Source organism: Haliotis cracherodii, unplaced genomic scaffold (assembly GCF_022045235.1).
Source record: "Haliotis cracherodii isolate W230 unplaced genomic scaffold, xgHalCrac1.p SCAF_8, whole genome shotgun sequence".
NCBI lineage: Eukaryota > Metazoa > Mollusca > Gastropoda > Lepetellida > Haliotidae > Haliotis > Haliotis cracherodii.
In genome coordinates, this window is record NW_027266341.1 from 24,157,945 (window position 1) to 24,172,973 (window position 15,029).

At 41.6% G+C, this 15,029-nt stretch overlaps 1 protein-coding gene across 1 annotated transcript in view; it reads left to right on the forward strand.

The window, feature by feature from the left end:
• The first annotated feature begins 8,182 nt into the window (after positions 1-8,182).
• The window catches only part of LOC139449894 (FRAS1-related extracellular matrix protein 2-like), a 219,343-nt gene continuing 212,496 nt past the window's right edge, over positions 8,183-15,029 (forward strand). Inside the window, exon 1 of the mRNA XM_071231483.1 lies at positions 8,183-13,298. Within this exon, the coding sequence (XP_071087584.1) occupies positions 8,297-13,298 (5,002 nt within the window). The 5' untranslated portion in view covers positions 8,183-8,296. The remainder of the gene's footprint in view (positions 13,299-15,029) is intronic.

The following is a 15,029-nucleotide window of genomic DNA, read 5'->3' on the forward strand; positions in this document are numbered from 1 at the left end:
GGCAGTTATTGAAGCAAACGTTTAAGGTAAGAATCGATATTTTTTACTAAGTGTGCGGTGTATGGAGAAGCAAAAAATCGCGATCCACCGATGCATCGGAGTATCGCCCCACTACTAAATTAATAGATAATAATAAATAGGTTTCAATAGGCTCCAAGCAACCTATGCTGGTCGCATGAGGCGATGTAATGGATCTAGTGGTCAGACTATGTGACTTGGTGACATGGTGACTTGGATCGTTGCTCATAATATTTATCACTGCTTTTTCAGGTCCAGACTCATTTACAAGCCACTGTCATACAGTTGGAAAGGTGCCGAGTACGGCATAAAACAACAAATAAACAAACAATGTATGCAGATGATGGATTTCGGAGCATGAAATCTCACTTTATTTTTTCTGACAAGCCGCGATCAAGGAAAGAAGGAGCATGTCTTATTCATCATGCAGTCTTGATTTATCTCACCACTTCTTAATACCGTATTTATCCCCCTGTCGACAAAATAACAGTATACAGTGTATTTGTAAATATGGAAAGGTAGAGCCCTGAAGATATTACACTGTTGTGATAACCGTAACTTGATAAGTGCATTTACATTTGTTATCTTTTCCCTCCGGTCTTGAAAATATCTCCACAATTCAAGCACTTCTTGGCACAAGTATCCATGTAAAAAAGTTTTTTTTTAATTTTTATTATTTTTTTTAGTCGTAAACTGCATAACTTTATGAGCTCATATGTCTGTGAATTACGTCTATTGCAAAACACGTTTTCTCTAGCACAGAATGCATAAACATAAAAGCAAAGTTTTAACTTTACACGATTCATAACCCAAAAATCGAGTGAAGCGCTCGTAAAATATATAAAATCCCCTAAGGTGTAACGGTGCAGTTTGCAACTCAATTCAATTATAACATAGTATCAATTAAAAGTTACAGGCTTTGTCAATCTACTGTTGATAATGTTACATTTTGCTAATTTAGTATAAAAAGTTACTGTTTAGTCATAGCGATATGAGTTTTATCACATTAGTATTTACCATACTACTTAATTATACAACATTAATGGTAAATCTGAGTTCCACCGTTTGTAAAGATACACAATGAAAACTTATCCTGTTGTTGTTGTTTGTTTAACGCCGCACTCAGCAATATTCCAGCTATATGACGGCGGTCTGTAAATATTCAAATCTGGACCAGAAAATCCAGTGATTGACATCATGAGCATCGATCCACGCAATTGGGATACGGTGACATGCATCAACCAAGTTAGCGAGCCTGACCACCCGATCCCGCCGCCTCTTACGACAAGCATAGTCGCCTTTTACGGCAAGCATGGGTGGCTGAAGATCTATTTACCCCGGATCTTCACGGAAGAAAACTTATGTAATACAGACCAACGCGGATGTCGACCAAACCTAAATGTCTGAAGCTATGCTGTGAAAAACAACAAAAAAACACTAACAACCCTGATTGTCGATACAGTCAATAACGATGGCTTTGAATAAAATTTCATCTTAAATACTCACTAAAAACGAAGACTCATTTAATCTTTGTTTCCGAATACAAGTCGGGCGAAGTCTTGCCTGAAATAATTGAGATCCGAGCCGCTATCAGTTTTATTACAATAATTATTTTTTCTGAAGGCTCTCATTGTCTAACCTTTGACAAATGCATATCTGTTAGATACCCTTTTCACCGACATAAAAGACCACCAGAAATAAATCAAATCCTGTCAAGGCCGTAGGTTAATAAATGCCAAGATCCTTTACCGTTTTTAAGGAAATAGTTTTTAGCTGTGAATACTTTACATCTAATATGATAGGGGGGATTCTTACCCGATACACTTCACAACGTAAGAGAAGACTGGTGAGGAGTTTAATTGCGGCGACGTCACAACTCCATCGCGTTGTATAATCTTTACTACATAACACATATATCAAAGATTGTGAGAACTTTGGCATAAAAAGAAGGTATATTCACTAATTGCAATTTGACGTATGTTAGACACACCCGTAGCTCTTACACGGCGATTAACAAAGTAATATTCAGTTCAGGAAAGCTATGAATTTCGTGAAAACAATACTTTAATTTTGGTAAATTGCCCCCTCCGTAACCAGCCTACTCTACCACCAACCCATCCATCCACCTAACCATCCGACCCGTAAAGATCCGAGTAAGAATAAGTCTTCAGCAAACCCATGCTTGCCGTAAAAGGCGACTATGCTTGTCGTAAAAGGTGACTAACGGGATCGGGGGGTCAGGCTCGCTGACTTGGTTGATGCATGTCATCATATCTCATTTGCGTGGATCGAACACCAACCCACACATCCACTCAAACACCAACCATCCATTAACTCAAACACCAACCATCCATCCACTCAACGAACAACCATCCATCTACTCAAACACCAACCCACACATCCACTCAAACACCAACCATCCATTAACTCAAACACTATCCATCCACTCAACAACAAACCGTCCATCTATTCAAACACCAACCATCCATCCATACAAAAACCAACCCATCCATTCACTCAAACACCATCCATCCATCCATCCACTCAAACACCAACCATCCATCCACTCAAACACCAACCATCCATTCACTCAAAAACCAACCATCCATCCACTCAAACACCAACCATCCATCCACTCAAACACAATCCATCCATCCACTCAACGACAAACCGTCCATCTATTCAAACACCAACCATCCATCCATACAAAAACCAACCCATCCATCCACTCACACACCATCCATCCATCCATCCACTCAAACACCAACCATCCATCCACTCAAACACAATCCATCCATCCACTCAAACACCAACCATCCATCCACTCAAACACAATCCATCCATCCACTCAAACACCATCCACCCATCCATCCGCTCAAACACAATCCATCCATCCACTCAAACACCATGCATCCATCCACTCAAACACCAACCATCCATCCACTCAAACACTATCCATCCATCCACTCAAACACCAAATATCCATTCATCCAACCACATATCCTCCAATCCACCACTCACTCAACCACTCACCCAAGCACCACCGCCACTCAACAACCAATCCTTTGTTTATGGATGTCCCTTAGCCTCCCGTGCATGCAACCATCAAACCAACGAATCACGCTTCCCGAGTCACCACCCACCCAACACCCGCCTCAGCCCAACAACCCTGCCTTCCACCACCCGATTCCCAGTTCAGTGAACTCCAACCACCAGACTGCTTCCAAACCCATACCATTCCCAACTCCTTACTCCCCTCAACAATCACATAACACGTTGAAGACTTTGTTACTTGGCTCCAGACACAATCTACTTACAAAAGCAGAAGGAAAATACAAATATGTCTGCACTTTTCGAAAAAAGCACTGATTTGTATACCTGACTGTTTTCCTTTCTTCAAATGATGTAACATGTGTCTGAACGTGTCACAGCGCGAACCACGAATGTGTTCTTGGGAGTCCTGCTTACATGTCAATGTCATTTCTAAAATACCTAAGTATCTGAATATAAATAAATACCTGGGGGAGAAACCATTTGATTTTCAGGAGTGGGAGCGAGATTTTGTTTTAAGAGCAGCGGGTTTTTTATATATTAATGATTATGAACTTAGTCATTTATTTTAAACATTAACCTGCAGGTGCTAAAGTATTCGAAATAAATAAGTGAATGAATGAATGAATGAATGAATGAATGAATGAATGAATGAAAATTGTATTCTTTGGCTTCTTTAATATGATATGTACAGGTGGTCAGTTTAGAGGTCACAGGTGTCAGAGGTTAGAAGAAAAGGAAAACATCATATTTCCTACCATGTGGGGCATATGTCATTTTTTTCAGTAAATCTGATTATCGTTTCAGAAAACAAACCCCGTTCCTTTGTACCATGGCATTGGCTGGGGGTAATATACAAAATATGACACCCCAACCACCATCATCACCGCTGAATTTAACAGTTCGAACAACACACCCACTGAAGTTAAATATTCGAAAATATTTCCCCCTGATTCGCATCTGATCGGGACGTTTGTGTGCACATCCAAACCATTACGATGCTTCTCATATTTTCAACGAAGTTCAATATTTGCACATTTCGCTTATTGTAGATCAATGTAGGGCATGTGTTTGCTGCTAGTGCATGATATTGATATTGTTTTAGTTGCCTTACAGAGATATAAAAAAACACACGTCGAGTCGTATGTGTGTAAAAGTTTGCTTGTATATATTTCACACACCTTATATTTCATTTACAAAATATTCATTCAAAAAGAGTTCCTCTTCACCCCACTATTGACTATAAGAGCAATATTTGTATTCCATTGCGTATACATCAATGTTTGTAACTTTTCATTATAACTGGTCATGTTCATGTTTTGTACCCTGCCCCCTGTGTGTCCATATGTACAATAAATATTCTTCGTCGTCTTCTTCTTCTTCTTACTAGACGATATTACAAAAATTAACCTTTACAAGGCAGATCACCAATCAGATCAATTAAATGTTGATTTTATCAAGAAAATGTTATACATCTTTGAAAAAATGTGAAGCCAGTCTTCTTCTTCTTCTTACTAGACGATATTACAAAAATTAACCTATACAAGGCAGATCACCAATCAGATCAATTAAATGTTGATTTTATCAAGAAAATGTTATACATCTTTGAAAAAATGTGAAGCCAGTCTAAAGTGTTATCCATGCAACGCAGTCTTCATCCCCAAACTGTACAGAGTATGTCCACACAGCGCCAGGGCCTGACGGGAACCGAGCGGGTCTTGCTGTGTGTATATGTACTCTCACAGGCTTCTATTCACACCACAGAGTCGCAACACGCTGACTAGGGAAAGAAAGGGCCCCCAAGGCTATAAAAGAGGTGCGGTTTGTCGGCAACGGGGGTAACTTGAGCTAAGCCCTTTGACTTTATGAATGGACAAACTGGCGAAATGTTGGCCAGACTATAGCACGCCACACACGCGCTATCAAATAATCGATGCATGTATTTATGTTCGCGCATGCCTGGTATTTGTGGGGGACACACGTGCAGTGGTTGATGTTGGGGAGCTATGTGAGAAAGCTCGTGATCACAATTTATGAATCTATACCCACTGCTGAATTATGGAACGAAAACCTTGAATCATTTGACGTTTTTGAGCAGTAAATGTCCTTCCCCGTATAAAAGATGGATTTATGATTTTTTTTTCAAGATATTGCTATCGGGTTATTAAAGATAAGGTCGTTTCCAGATCCACGGCTTGGCAATTTACATAGGGGCTTATCGGAGTTTAGTTACAAGCCTCGATACTAGTTATGTAAATCTTCACACAGATACAGTTATCGGGAGGGCGATAAGGAATCATATCTTTGACGATCGGCGTTATCCATAGCTCTTAGTTTGCACAAGAATTGATACAGAGGTGCTGATTTGAAAATTTTAAATGGCACCGGCAGTTTAAACACCAATAGCAGCATACGACTAAACTGTTGTGGTAGAAGATGGCTTATATAGTATAGGCGACTGTGGCAGCAGCAGTAGTAGCAGCAGTAGTAGCAGTAGTAGTGGTGTTGTAGTAGTAATAGTGGCAGTAGTAGTAGTAGTAGTAGTAACCGTAGACGTAGAGGTAGTAGTATGGCAATAAGTAGTAGTCGTAGTAATAGAACAAAAAGTAGTAGATGCAGTAGTAGTATTATCATCATCATCAGCAGCAGCAGTAGTAGTATAGCATTAGCAGTAGTAGTAGTAGTAGTAGTAGTAGAAGTAGCAGCAGCAGCAGCAGTAGTAGTAGCAGCAGTAGTAGTTAGTGGTAGTAGTAGTAGTAGTAGTAGTAGCAGCTGTAGTAGCAGCAGCAGCAGTAGTAGTTAGTGGTAGTAGTAGTAGTAGTAGTAGTAGTAGTAGTAGTAGTAGTAGTAGTAGTGGTGGTGGTGGTGGTGGTGGTGGTGGTAGAAGTAGTGGTGGTGGTGGTAGTGGTGGTGGTGGTGGTGGTGGTGGTAGTAGCAGTAGTAGTGGTGGTAGTGGTGGTGGTGGTGGTGGTGGTAGTGGTGGTAGTAGTAGTAGCAGGAGGAGGAGGAGCAGCTGCATTAGTAGTAGTGCTGGTAGTAGTAGTGGTGGTAGTAAGAGTAGTAGTGTTGGTAGTAGTAGTGGTGGTAGTAGTAGTGGTGGTAGTGGTGGTGGTGGTGGTGGTGGTGGTGGTAGTAGCAGTAGTAGTGGTGGTAGTAGTAGTGGTGGTAGTAGTAGTAGGAGGAGGAGGAGGAGGAGGAGGAGCAGCTGCATTAGTAGTAGTGCTGGTAGAAGTAGCCTGGCACTAACCTCAGTAGCATAATAGTTGATCGATGACGATGACATAGATGCTACAGCAGTAGCAGAGGATATACATGTATATCAGAAACTTCAGGGATACACAGTTACGATAACACACACATACACACACACACACACACACACACACACACACACACACACACACACACACACACACACACACAGTCGTGGAGCATTCATTGGCGAACGTTGATGAGGATTGTAATCATTATTATAACAAACACAAGCAGCGTTGTGGTCTCTATCTCCGATGTTTCAATCTTGAACAAATACGACAGACGACCCCTAGCTTCATATCGCATATCAGAGTGCACTGTCTCCCTGAGTCAATAACACCAACTTAAGGTTAGATAATTTGTCGTGTGTGAACCTACAGGTCGAGAGTTATAGCTACACATGTCTGGGTGTATGTACCCCTCCTTCGCTGAATACCTTTCAATAGCAATATCTTTAGAGAAACCTTGTCGTTTTAATGTTTGATTTGAAAACATATGTTTGCTCAATTCCCATTCACGAGACTCCATGTGTTGTATGCACAAAGCAAGAAGACGGTAACGCACTTGAGTAATGGAGGTACGTGCACATTAACCGCATACAGATGTAATTATGATACTGGATTACGATGCTTTTGAAGGTAAGTAAATATCGTTTCCTGGCCATTTTAATAAAAAGTCGGAAACACAATCGTCGTTATAAGGGTAGACTAATAATGAGTCTATGAAAACATTTCTTTAAAATAATTGTAATTTTTGAAAAAGCATTCCTCTACTGCTGTTTTCATATGTGTGGAATCAATGAAATTAGACTTAATTGAGTCTGTTCTAGATATGCCTATGCATTGAGTAAAAAATCTCTCTCTCTCTCTCTCTCTCTCTCTCTCTCTCTCTCTCTCTCTCTCTCTCTCTCTCTCTCTCTCTCTCGTGAACAGGTGCTCAATTACGAACTGTATTGCTTGGACACTTGTCTGCAAGGAAAGGGCACACAATTGTTTTCCTACAATGCGAGGCATTTGCGTTTTGTTCTTAATAAATCAAGGGATTAAATGGGGTATCTTTTAGAAAAGCGAAATATTGTCTCGAAATGAAATAAATTCACTTCAAACTGGGAAATGCTGTAAAGTCATGAAAGAGGTAGCATACTATTGGTTTATAGTGGAATAGAATGGTTTTAAGGTTTAGAATAATGAAAATAAAATCGTTTCAAACTTACTGGGAAATGTTATCAAGTTGTGAACGAGGTAGCATTTTGTATATTTAGAATGTATATTAAGAAAAATGTATATTACACAAAATGATTCAAATAAAACTGATATCGCTTTGATGCTTTTTTACCTGTACTTATCATTATTTTATTAATTTCCATCATGATAGATTTGTCGTCATGGCGGGCGCTATGGTTAGTTGTGTGTACCATGCGTCCTTCTTCCTTCCGCTGCAAACTCATTCTACAAGGCCTCGCCAGATTCAGGTGAGATAGACGGAATCATGTGGTCGTGAAGCCCCACAAGTCTACGCGAAGCTATCAGCACTATACATCGCATTCATCTCCCCACACTGGGAGAGAATTTGTTGCAATACACAATAACCACGTGCTCGGCGTGTTGACATAAAACATAGCTGTCAATTAATTACTTGTCCCGCCTCTTAGACAACACTCATCGAGGAGTTAATCGATATGACACAGCGATGGGCGGAGCTTGATATATAACACCGGCTGTGATTGGTGGATGTGCGGCCCGCGACATGCGGCATGAGGTTTTTGTGTACATAGTTATGCAAATCAGTGTACCGGAAATAAACGAACAGAGGTCGAGCGTAATCTGATGCGTGTAATGTTATTGGGTAAAAAGGTGAAGTATGGCTCTAGCGGCGAAGCTAGCTCACACCAACTTTTGTGAGGAGAAGATAGTTGTGCATTTCTCACTCATCTGAGAAGATAGTGTATGCAACAACTTGCCTCGCCTGTGTTATGTCAGGCGGCCTATTGAGGCTTGGTGGATCGACAATGGAGTCCCAAATACCCCGTGCGGTACAGGTAGCCGTTGTGATTTTGAGTGTGGCTACTCTGTCCTCTCAGGTAATCCTATCACCGAGAGATATTTTAGTGGCAAATCGGAAAATAACAGTGCCGCTTGGACGTTCGGTTTTTGTAACCCCGAATGATTTGCAGATCAGGGTTTGGCCAGGTGACAGTTGTAAAGTTACTGTATTAGACACGACAGATGCATTGTCCCAGCGACCAGGTAGGCTAATGCCTTCGGAGTTTCCATGTGACTTCGATATGCAAGATGTCCAGTATTCGCATTTCGGAGCTCGTAATCCGGCCGAGGATAGAGTGCGATTACAGATTCGATATGATTCTCCGTCTCAAACAATCATCATTCCGTTCACGATTCAATTTGAAGTGTCGTTCGTGCAACTGGAAGTTGTCACGCGCAACTTGCCCATTGCAGTTTCAAAGTTGATGGGAATTAGTGAACCGATAAATAAGGAGGTGTTGGAGTTTGCCTACGATCGTCCTAACCGGCGTTGTAAAGTGACAGTTTTGAGCAGTGCCAGTGGATTACCCCGTTACGGCGTTGTCATGAACGACACCACACGTCTGCAGATGGTTGACTGTGACGAGTTTTTGGAAATGGGGGTGAGATACCAACACACTGCTGAGAACAATTCCCCAGACAGAGATTTCATACCCTTGGTTGTTGAATTAATGGACCTGGATGGGAATTTAGATAAACAGGAATATTTCCAAGTTATGGCCAGAATTCAGGGTGGGTTGGAAAACACCCGTCCACAAGCGAGTTACAGTGCCTTGTTAGTTATGGAGGTAGACCAGTTTGTCATGACAGCTATTACACCAGAGATTCTTGCAGCAGAAGATCTTGAAACCTCACCTGACAAATTGATTTTCAATATCACAACCCCCCTCAGTCCAGGAGAGGGTCATATTGTGAGTACTGATGACAGGAATCTGCCAATTAAGTCGTTTTATCAGAAAGACATTACAGATCTCAAGATTGCTTACAAGCCACCCCCGGAGGACTCCTATGTTCAGAGAGTGTTCCAGGTAGCTTTTCAAGTAATTGACTCCGATGGAATGGCATCAGTGGATCCTATAATGTTAATGATTGTTGTTAAGCCAATGAATACCCTTGCACCTGTTGTGACAAGGAATACTGGAATTCAGTTGTTTGAGGGACAGTCTAGGGTATTAAGAAGTGACATAAACTTTCAAATTTCTGATGAAAATGATTTGGAAAATGTGAGAATTTTTGTCGCAGATGGGCTCCGTCATGGTCAACTGGACATGCCTGCTGGTCAGAAATTTTTCACTCCAGCCGATCTGGACCGTGGTGCAGTAGTTTATCGCCATGACGATAGTGATACTTACAGTGACAATATCATCTTTCGGATGACCGATGGAAAAAATGAGGTTGAGTTTCTTTACCCGATTACAGTCTTCCCTGTGGATGATGAACCACCGATCCTGAATGTGAACACAGGATTAGAAATCAGGAAAAATGAAGTGGCCGAAATCTCCCCATTTGTACTGAGTGCTACAGATATTGATAGTGATGATGCTAGCATCAGATTTGTCCTGGAGCGCCCCTTCTCCACAGAGGGAGTCATCCTCCGGCGACAGTTCCAGACACCACCAGATATTGAAAACTGGCAGCTGAGGAGTGGAGTTTACGAGCAAGTTGTGAGTGAATTTACCCAGCAGGACATTGTAGATGGGAAAATGTTCTATCAACATGTTGGTCCACACAGATCTGACTTTGTGATTGACAAAATCAGGTTCCGATTGGCTGATGGGGGTGACCCTCCAAACCAGTCTGGTTTGGAAGAGTTTATTGTGAAGATTGCCCCAGTTGATGATCAGCTCCCTTACCTATATCCAAATACTCCTCTTTCCATGAGTGTCAGCGAATTTGAGACAACCACGTTCAAGAGGAAGTTCTTGAGGTACACCGATGATGATACCGATGACCGGAAGCTGAAGTATGATATCACAGTGTTGCCATTTGACACAGATCTGAACACTCCTCTGGGACCTGGAACCATTGTAAAATGTGATCACCCAGGTAGGGGTGAGCTGTCCTCTTTCACACAATCTCAGGTGAACCATCACAAGATCTGTTTCAAGCCTCCTAGCGCTGATATGGGAACTGTGCCGAGGATTATCCAGTTTGCCTATACAGTAACAGATGCTTCTGGAAATGTGCTTCCTGATCAGAGATTTACCATCAATGTGAAACCTGTGGATAACAAACCACCTGAAGTATTCAACAGAGGAGTTGAGATTGAAGAAAATGGGTACGCTATCATTGACACCAGCATGTTGGATGTGCAGGATGTAGACACTGGTGATGATGGTATCAAGTTCGAGCTTGTGGAGATCCCCCTCCATGGAATTCTGCAGCTTGATGAGGTAGACATGGTAGTTGGGGACCTGTTCGGCAAGGATGAGCTCAGCAATGGCCGAATCCTGTACTTAAACACTGGGGATGAGATAGATAATGATAGATTCAAGATAGATATTACAGATGGAGTACACCATGTTCCCATTACTTTCAAGGTTAAAGTGAAGTCCATTGATGACGAAGCCCCCAAACTGCTTGGAAATGTACAGGCAGGGATCCTTGGGATTTCAATCGAAGTGCCAGAGAGCTCTCTCGTCACCCTTACAGCTGATGATTTTAAAGCAACTGATCCTGACACAGAGGATTTGAGGTTGAACTTTATTGTGGAGAGAGTTCCTTATGAAGGATTTATTCTGAACAGAGGAGAGAATACTGATAGGTTCACTCAGAAAGACATCATTGATGGTCACATTCAGTACCAGCACACTGGTGGGGAGGTTGGAGCTAAAGGGAGGAATGACAGTTTCACACTGTTGCTGACTGATCGGTCAGATGAATTCAATGTAGAGGGGAACAAGATAAACAGAATCAATGTGGATGTCAAGATCCTGGCTGTGGACAATGAATCTCCCATTGTGACTGTAGTGGAAGCGTTTGATGTTCGTGAAAATGACAAGTCTCCAATTCTTCCCATTCATCTGGACGCCATGGATATTGATACAGACGACAATGAGATAGTCTGTACTGTAACCTCGGCACCAACCTATGGTTATATTGAGAATGAATCAGCAGCGCCTGGTTCTGAGAAATCCAGAGTTGGAATGCCAGTTTCTGCATTTACTATTGGCGATGTCAGAAGAGGCAGCATTAACTATGTCCAAAGTGTTCATGAAGGAGTCGAGCCAAGGCGGGACAGATTTGTGTTCAGGTGCTCCGATGGTATCAATAACTCCCCAAGTTACGACTTTAACCTGGGTATCGTACCAAACAATGATGAAGAACCCAAGGTGTTTCTTAGAGAGTTCATGGTCCTTGAAGGTATGAATCTGATGATTGACGAACCCATCCTGAGTGTGGTGGACGGTGATGACCCACCAGGGGAAATCACATTCTACATCACCAAGAAACCAGAACATGGTGCTATTGTTCAGCAGAGGCCAAGTGGAACATATCCCATCGACTCCTTCACACTGATTGACATCTCTGGAGAATCCACCATAGAATATGAACATGATGACACTGAAACCACATCTGACTCTTTTGAATTCCTTCTGACCGATGGAGTTCACAATGTCACCAAGACAGTTCCTATTATAGTTATACCAGTGGATGACGAAACACCGCGACTGACCATCAACAATGGACTTGAGCTGGAGAGAGGTGGGGAGATCAAGACCATTACAGATGAACATCTTAAGGCTGAGGACTTGGATTCCAATGACCCAGACATTATTTTCATTATCAGAAGAATACCCAAGTATGGATATCTTCAAAGAGATCTCGGACGTGACAGGTACCAGAACTTGACTCTTGGACAGAACTTTACCCAGAGAGACATTGATGAAAGGAAGGTCCAGTATGTTCACACAGGACTGGAAGGAGTTCGCGATCTCATCAAGTTTGATGTCACTGACACTCTTAATCCCCTGATTGACAGATACTTCTATGTGACAGTGGAAGGAATTGACATGACATTCCCATCTGTTATCAACAAGGGCGTGGAACTCCCCGAGGGAGGGAGGGTGACTCTGACAACTGATCTTCTCAGCGGAACTGATCTCAACACACCAGATGAGAACCTTCAGTTCATTGTCACCCGTGCGCCAGGTCGAGGTCACCTGGAGAGCACTGACATGCCTGGTGTCCCCATCACTGCCTTCACACAGCTGGAGTTGGCTGGAAATAAGATCAGATACGTCCATTCCAGTGAGGATGAAATGAAGATGGACAGCTTTGAGTTTGAAGTGACGGACGGATTCAACCCAGTTGCCCGAACCTTCCGGATCTCTCTCAGTGATGTGGACAATAAGAAGCCGATTGTCATGTTCCAGCCTCTGAGACTGAAAGAAGGTGACAATAAGCTTATTACTCCCTTTGAGCTGAGGGCTGATGATCGAGACACCTTGGATGAGAACATCCTGTTCACCATCACTCAAGTTCCTGTTCATGGTAACATCCTGTTCAACAAAACCAAGATTATTGCGACATTTACCTTAGAAGATCTCAATGAGAACATGATCAGCTATCAACATGATGGATCCGAAACAAACAAGGACAGTTTCTCCTTCACCGTCAGTGATGGCACACACTCCGACTACTTCGTCTTCCCTGAGACAACATACACAACCAGGCAGCCTCAGATGATGCATATCGAGATAGTCCCGGTGGACAATGGCACTCCTCAAATCGCCATCAACAAAGGTGTGTCTACGCTTGTCAGCATGGATGGTGGTAGTCTTGGATTCCCTATCACGGAGAAATACCTGCGTGTGGAGGATCGTGACAGTCCTGATGACGGCCTCAAGTACACCATCACAGTGGAACCGGAGCATGGTTACATCATCAACACCAACCTCGGCAACAAGAGCATCAGTCAGTGGACACAAGGTAGGCATCTCTTTTCTTCAAATGGGCCAAAAAGGGTTGTAATTCCAATTATTTCCTCAACCATTTGTTCCTTAAATCTCAAATAAAATGTTTGGATAAAAAAATTATTTTCAGTTTTTTTATGGTATATAAAATTGTTTCTTTTGACAGAAACATTACTTGGTTGAGATAAATAACTGTACATGTGGAAATACATATCTTGCACCATCACCTCATTTTTCCACCAAGGCTCCTGTTGCTCGTTTTGATCTGGTCTCCCCCCACCCTCTGCCACCAAAAAAAAATAAAAAAAAATAAAATAAAATACAAAAGCACTTTATTATGAAATGTTTATTGTTTCATGACGCTCCCCTGGAGACTGTCATATTTTTTGGTGACACCCCCCCCACCCCCGCCGATGCCCTCATTCATTAATGTTCATTCAGAAAATATATCATGGAACTATACCATGACGCCAAAAGAAACGTGAATACCACATGTGTTGGTTAATATATGAAGAATTACTTGTATTAAAGAGATATTAAATCGGTTCGATGTACAAAGAGGGACACGGATGGCCCAGTCATCTAAGGCGCCATGATTCCCTGTGCAGAGCTGCATCCCTTGGGCACACCAGAAACCTATGATTGTGGGTTTGAATCCTGGTTGCCTTGATTATGTTTCTAGGTTTGTCAGCACCATACCCGTGCTCGTGGGTTTCACCGAAGTGGTAAACGTCTGAGACCTGCATCACTTTGGGCTTTCCTCCCACATTAAGCTGACACGCCGTGAAATAACTGGCTTTAAGTTAAAAGTGGTGTTAACCAAACTCATTCTTTCACTCACGCATGACATGTGAAGTCATAGATACATGACTTGAGATGCACCATTTGTCTTGTGCAGGGTTGGCATGTCAAGTTTGGAAATCATGTGCAACATATCGTGATAAGAATAAAGACATTCTTTGGTAACAAGTGACTGATTGTTAGTTTTGTCATTAAGTGATGCACATTGGAAACATCTCTTCTTAAGTTACATACGTCTCTATATGTTTCTATGGTCCACGTTTCTTTTGGCAGTCAGTATATATCAACTACATTGAGTGCACAAGAATCACATCAGTGTTATCAAATATGTAACCTTCAAATTTTGTGACTGTAGATCAAAGAACCATGATCTTATGCTACAGGAGATTTGTTGAAAGAATTCTGGTTTACAGATCCTGTTTCAACGTTTAGACCAGGCCATTGTGTTCTTGTATTTCCATGCTTTAACTCAGACTACAGTCTATCCATAATTTTGCAAAATTATAAACAAATGTGCTATATTTCTGAGACAATATATGCATATTCTGAACATCTTTAATGAATATTCTTCATGAGATTTCTTATGAAAAGGAAAAGGGTTTTGTCACATGTATTACAACTGTTATGGCAAAGGGGTTTAACATGTTTAAGAGCAAAAAAGCCCAAATGTACTCCGGCAAAATCTATATTTTCTTACTGCATCTTCGTATTTTTACCAAAAAGGGTAATACCAGAATACATTTGGCTTGGACTTTTGTATTTATGTTATACTTCTCCAAAAAAGTTAATGACCACCCGATTCTATGGTTAAACTGTCTTGCCACGACAACAGATTATCTATAGTAACATGAAAGAATTGGGCGGTCCTTAACTATTTTTGAGTAGTATATATTTTTCACTTCTGCTATTGAATCCGGCAGAGGCTGTGATCTGCATTTCTGTATGT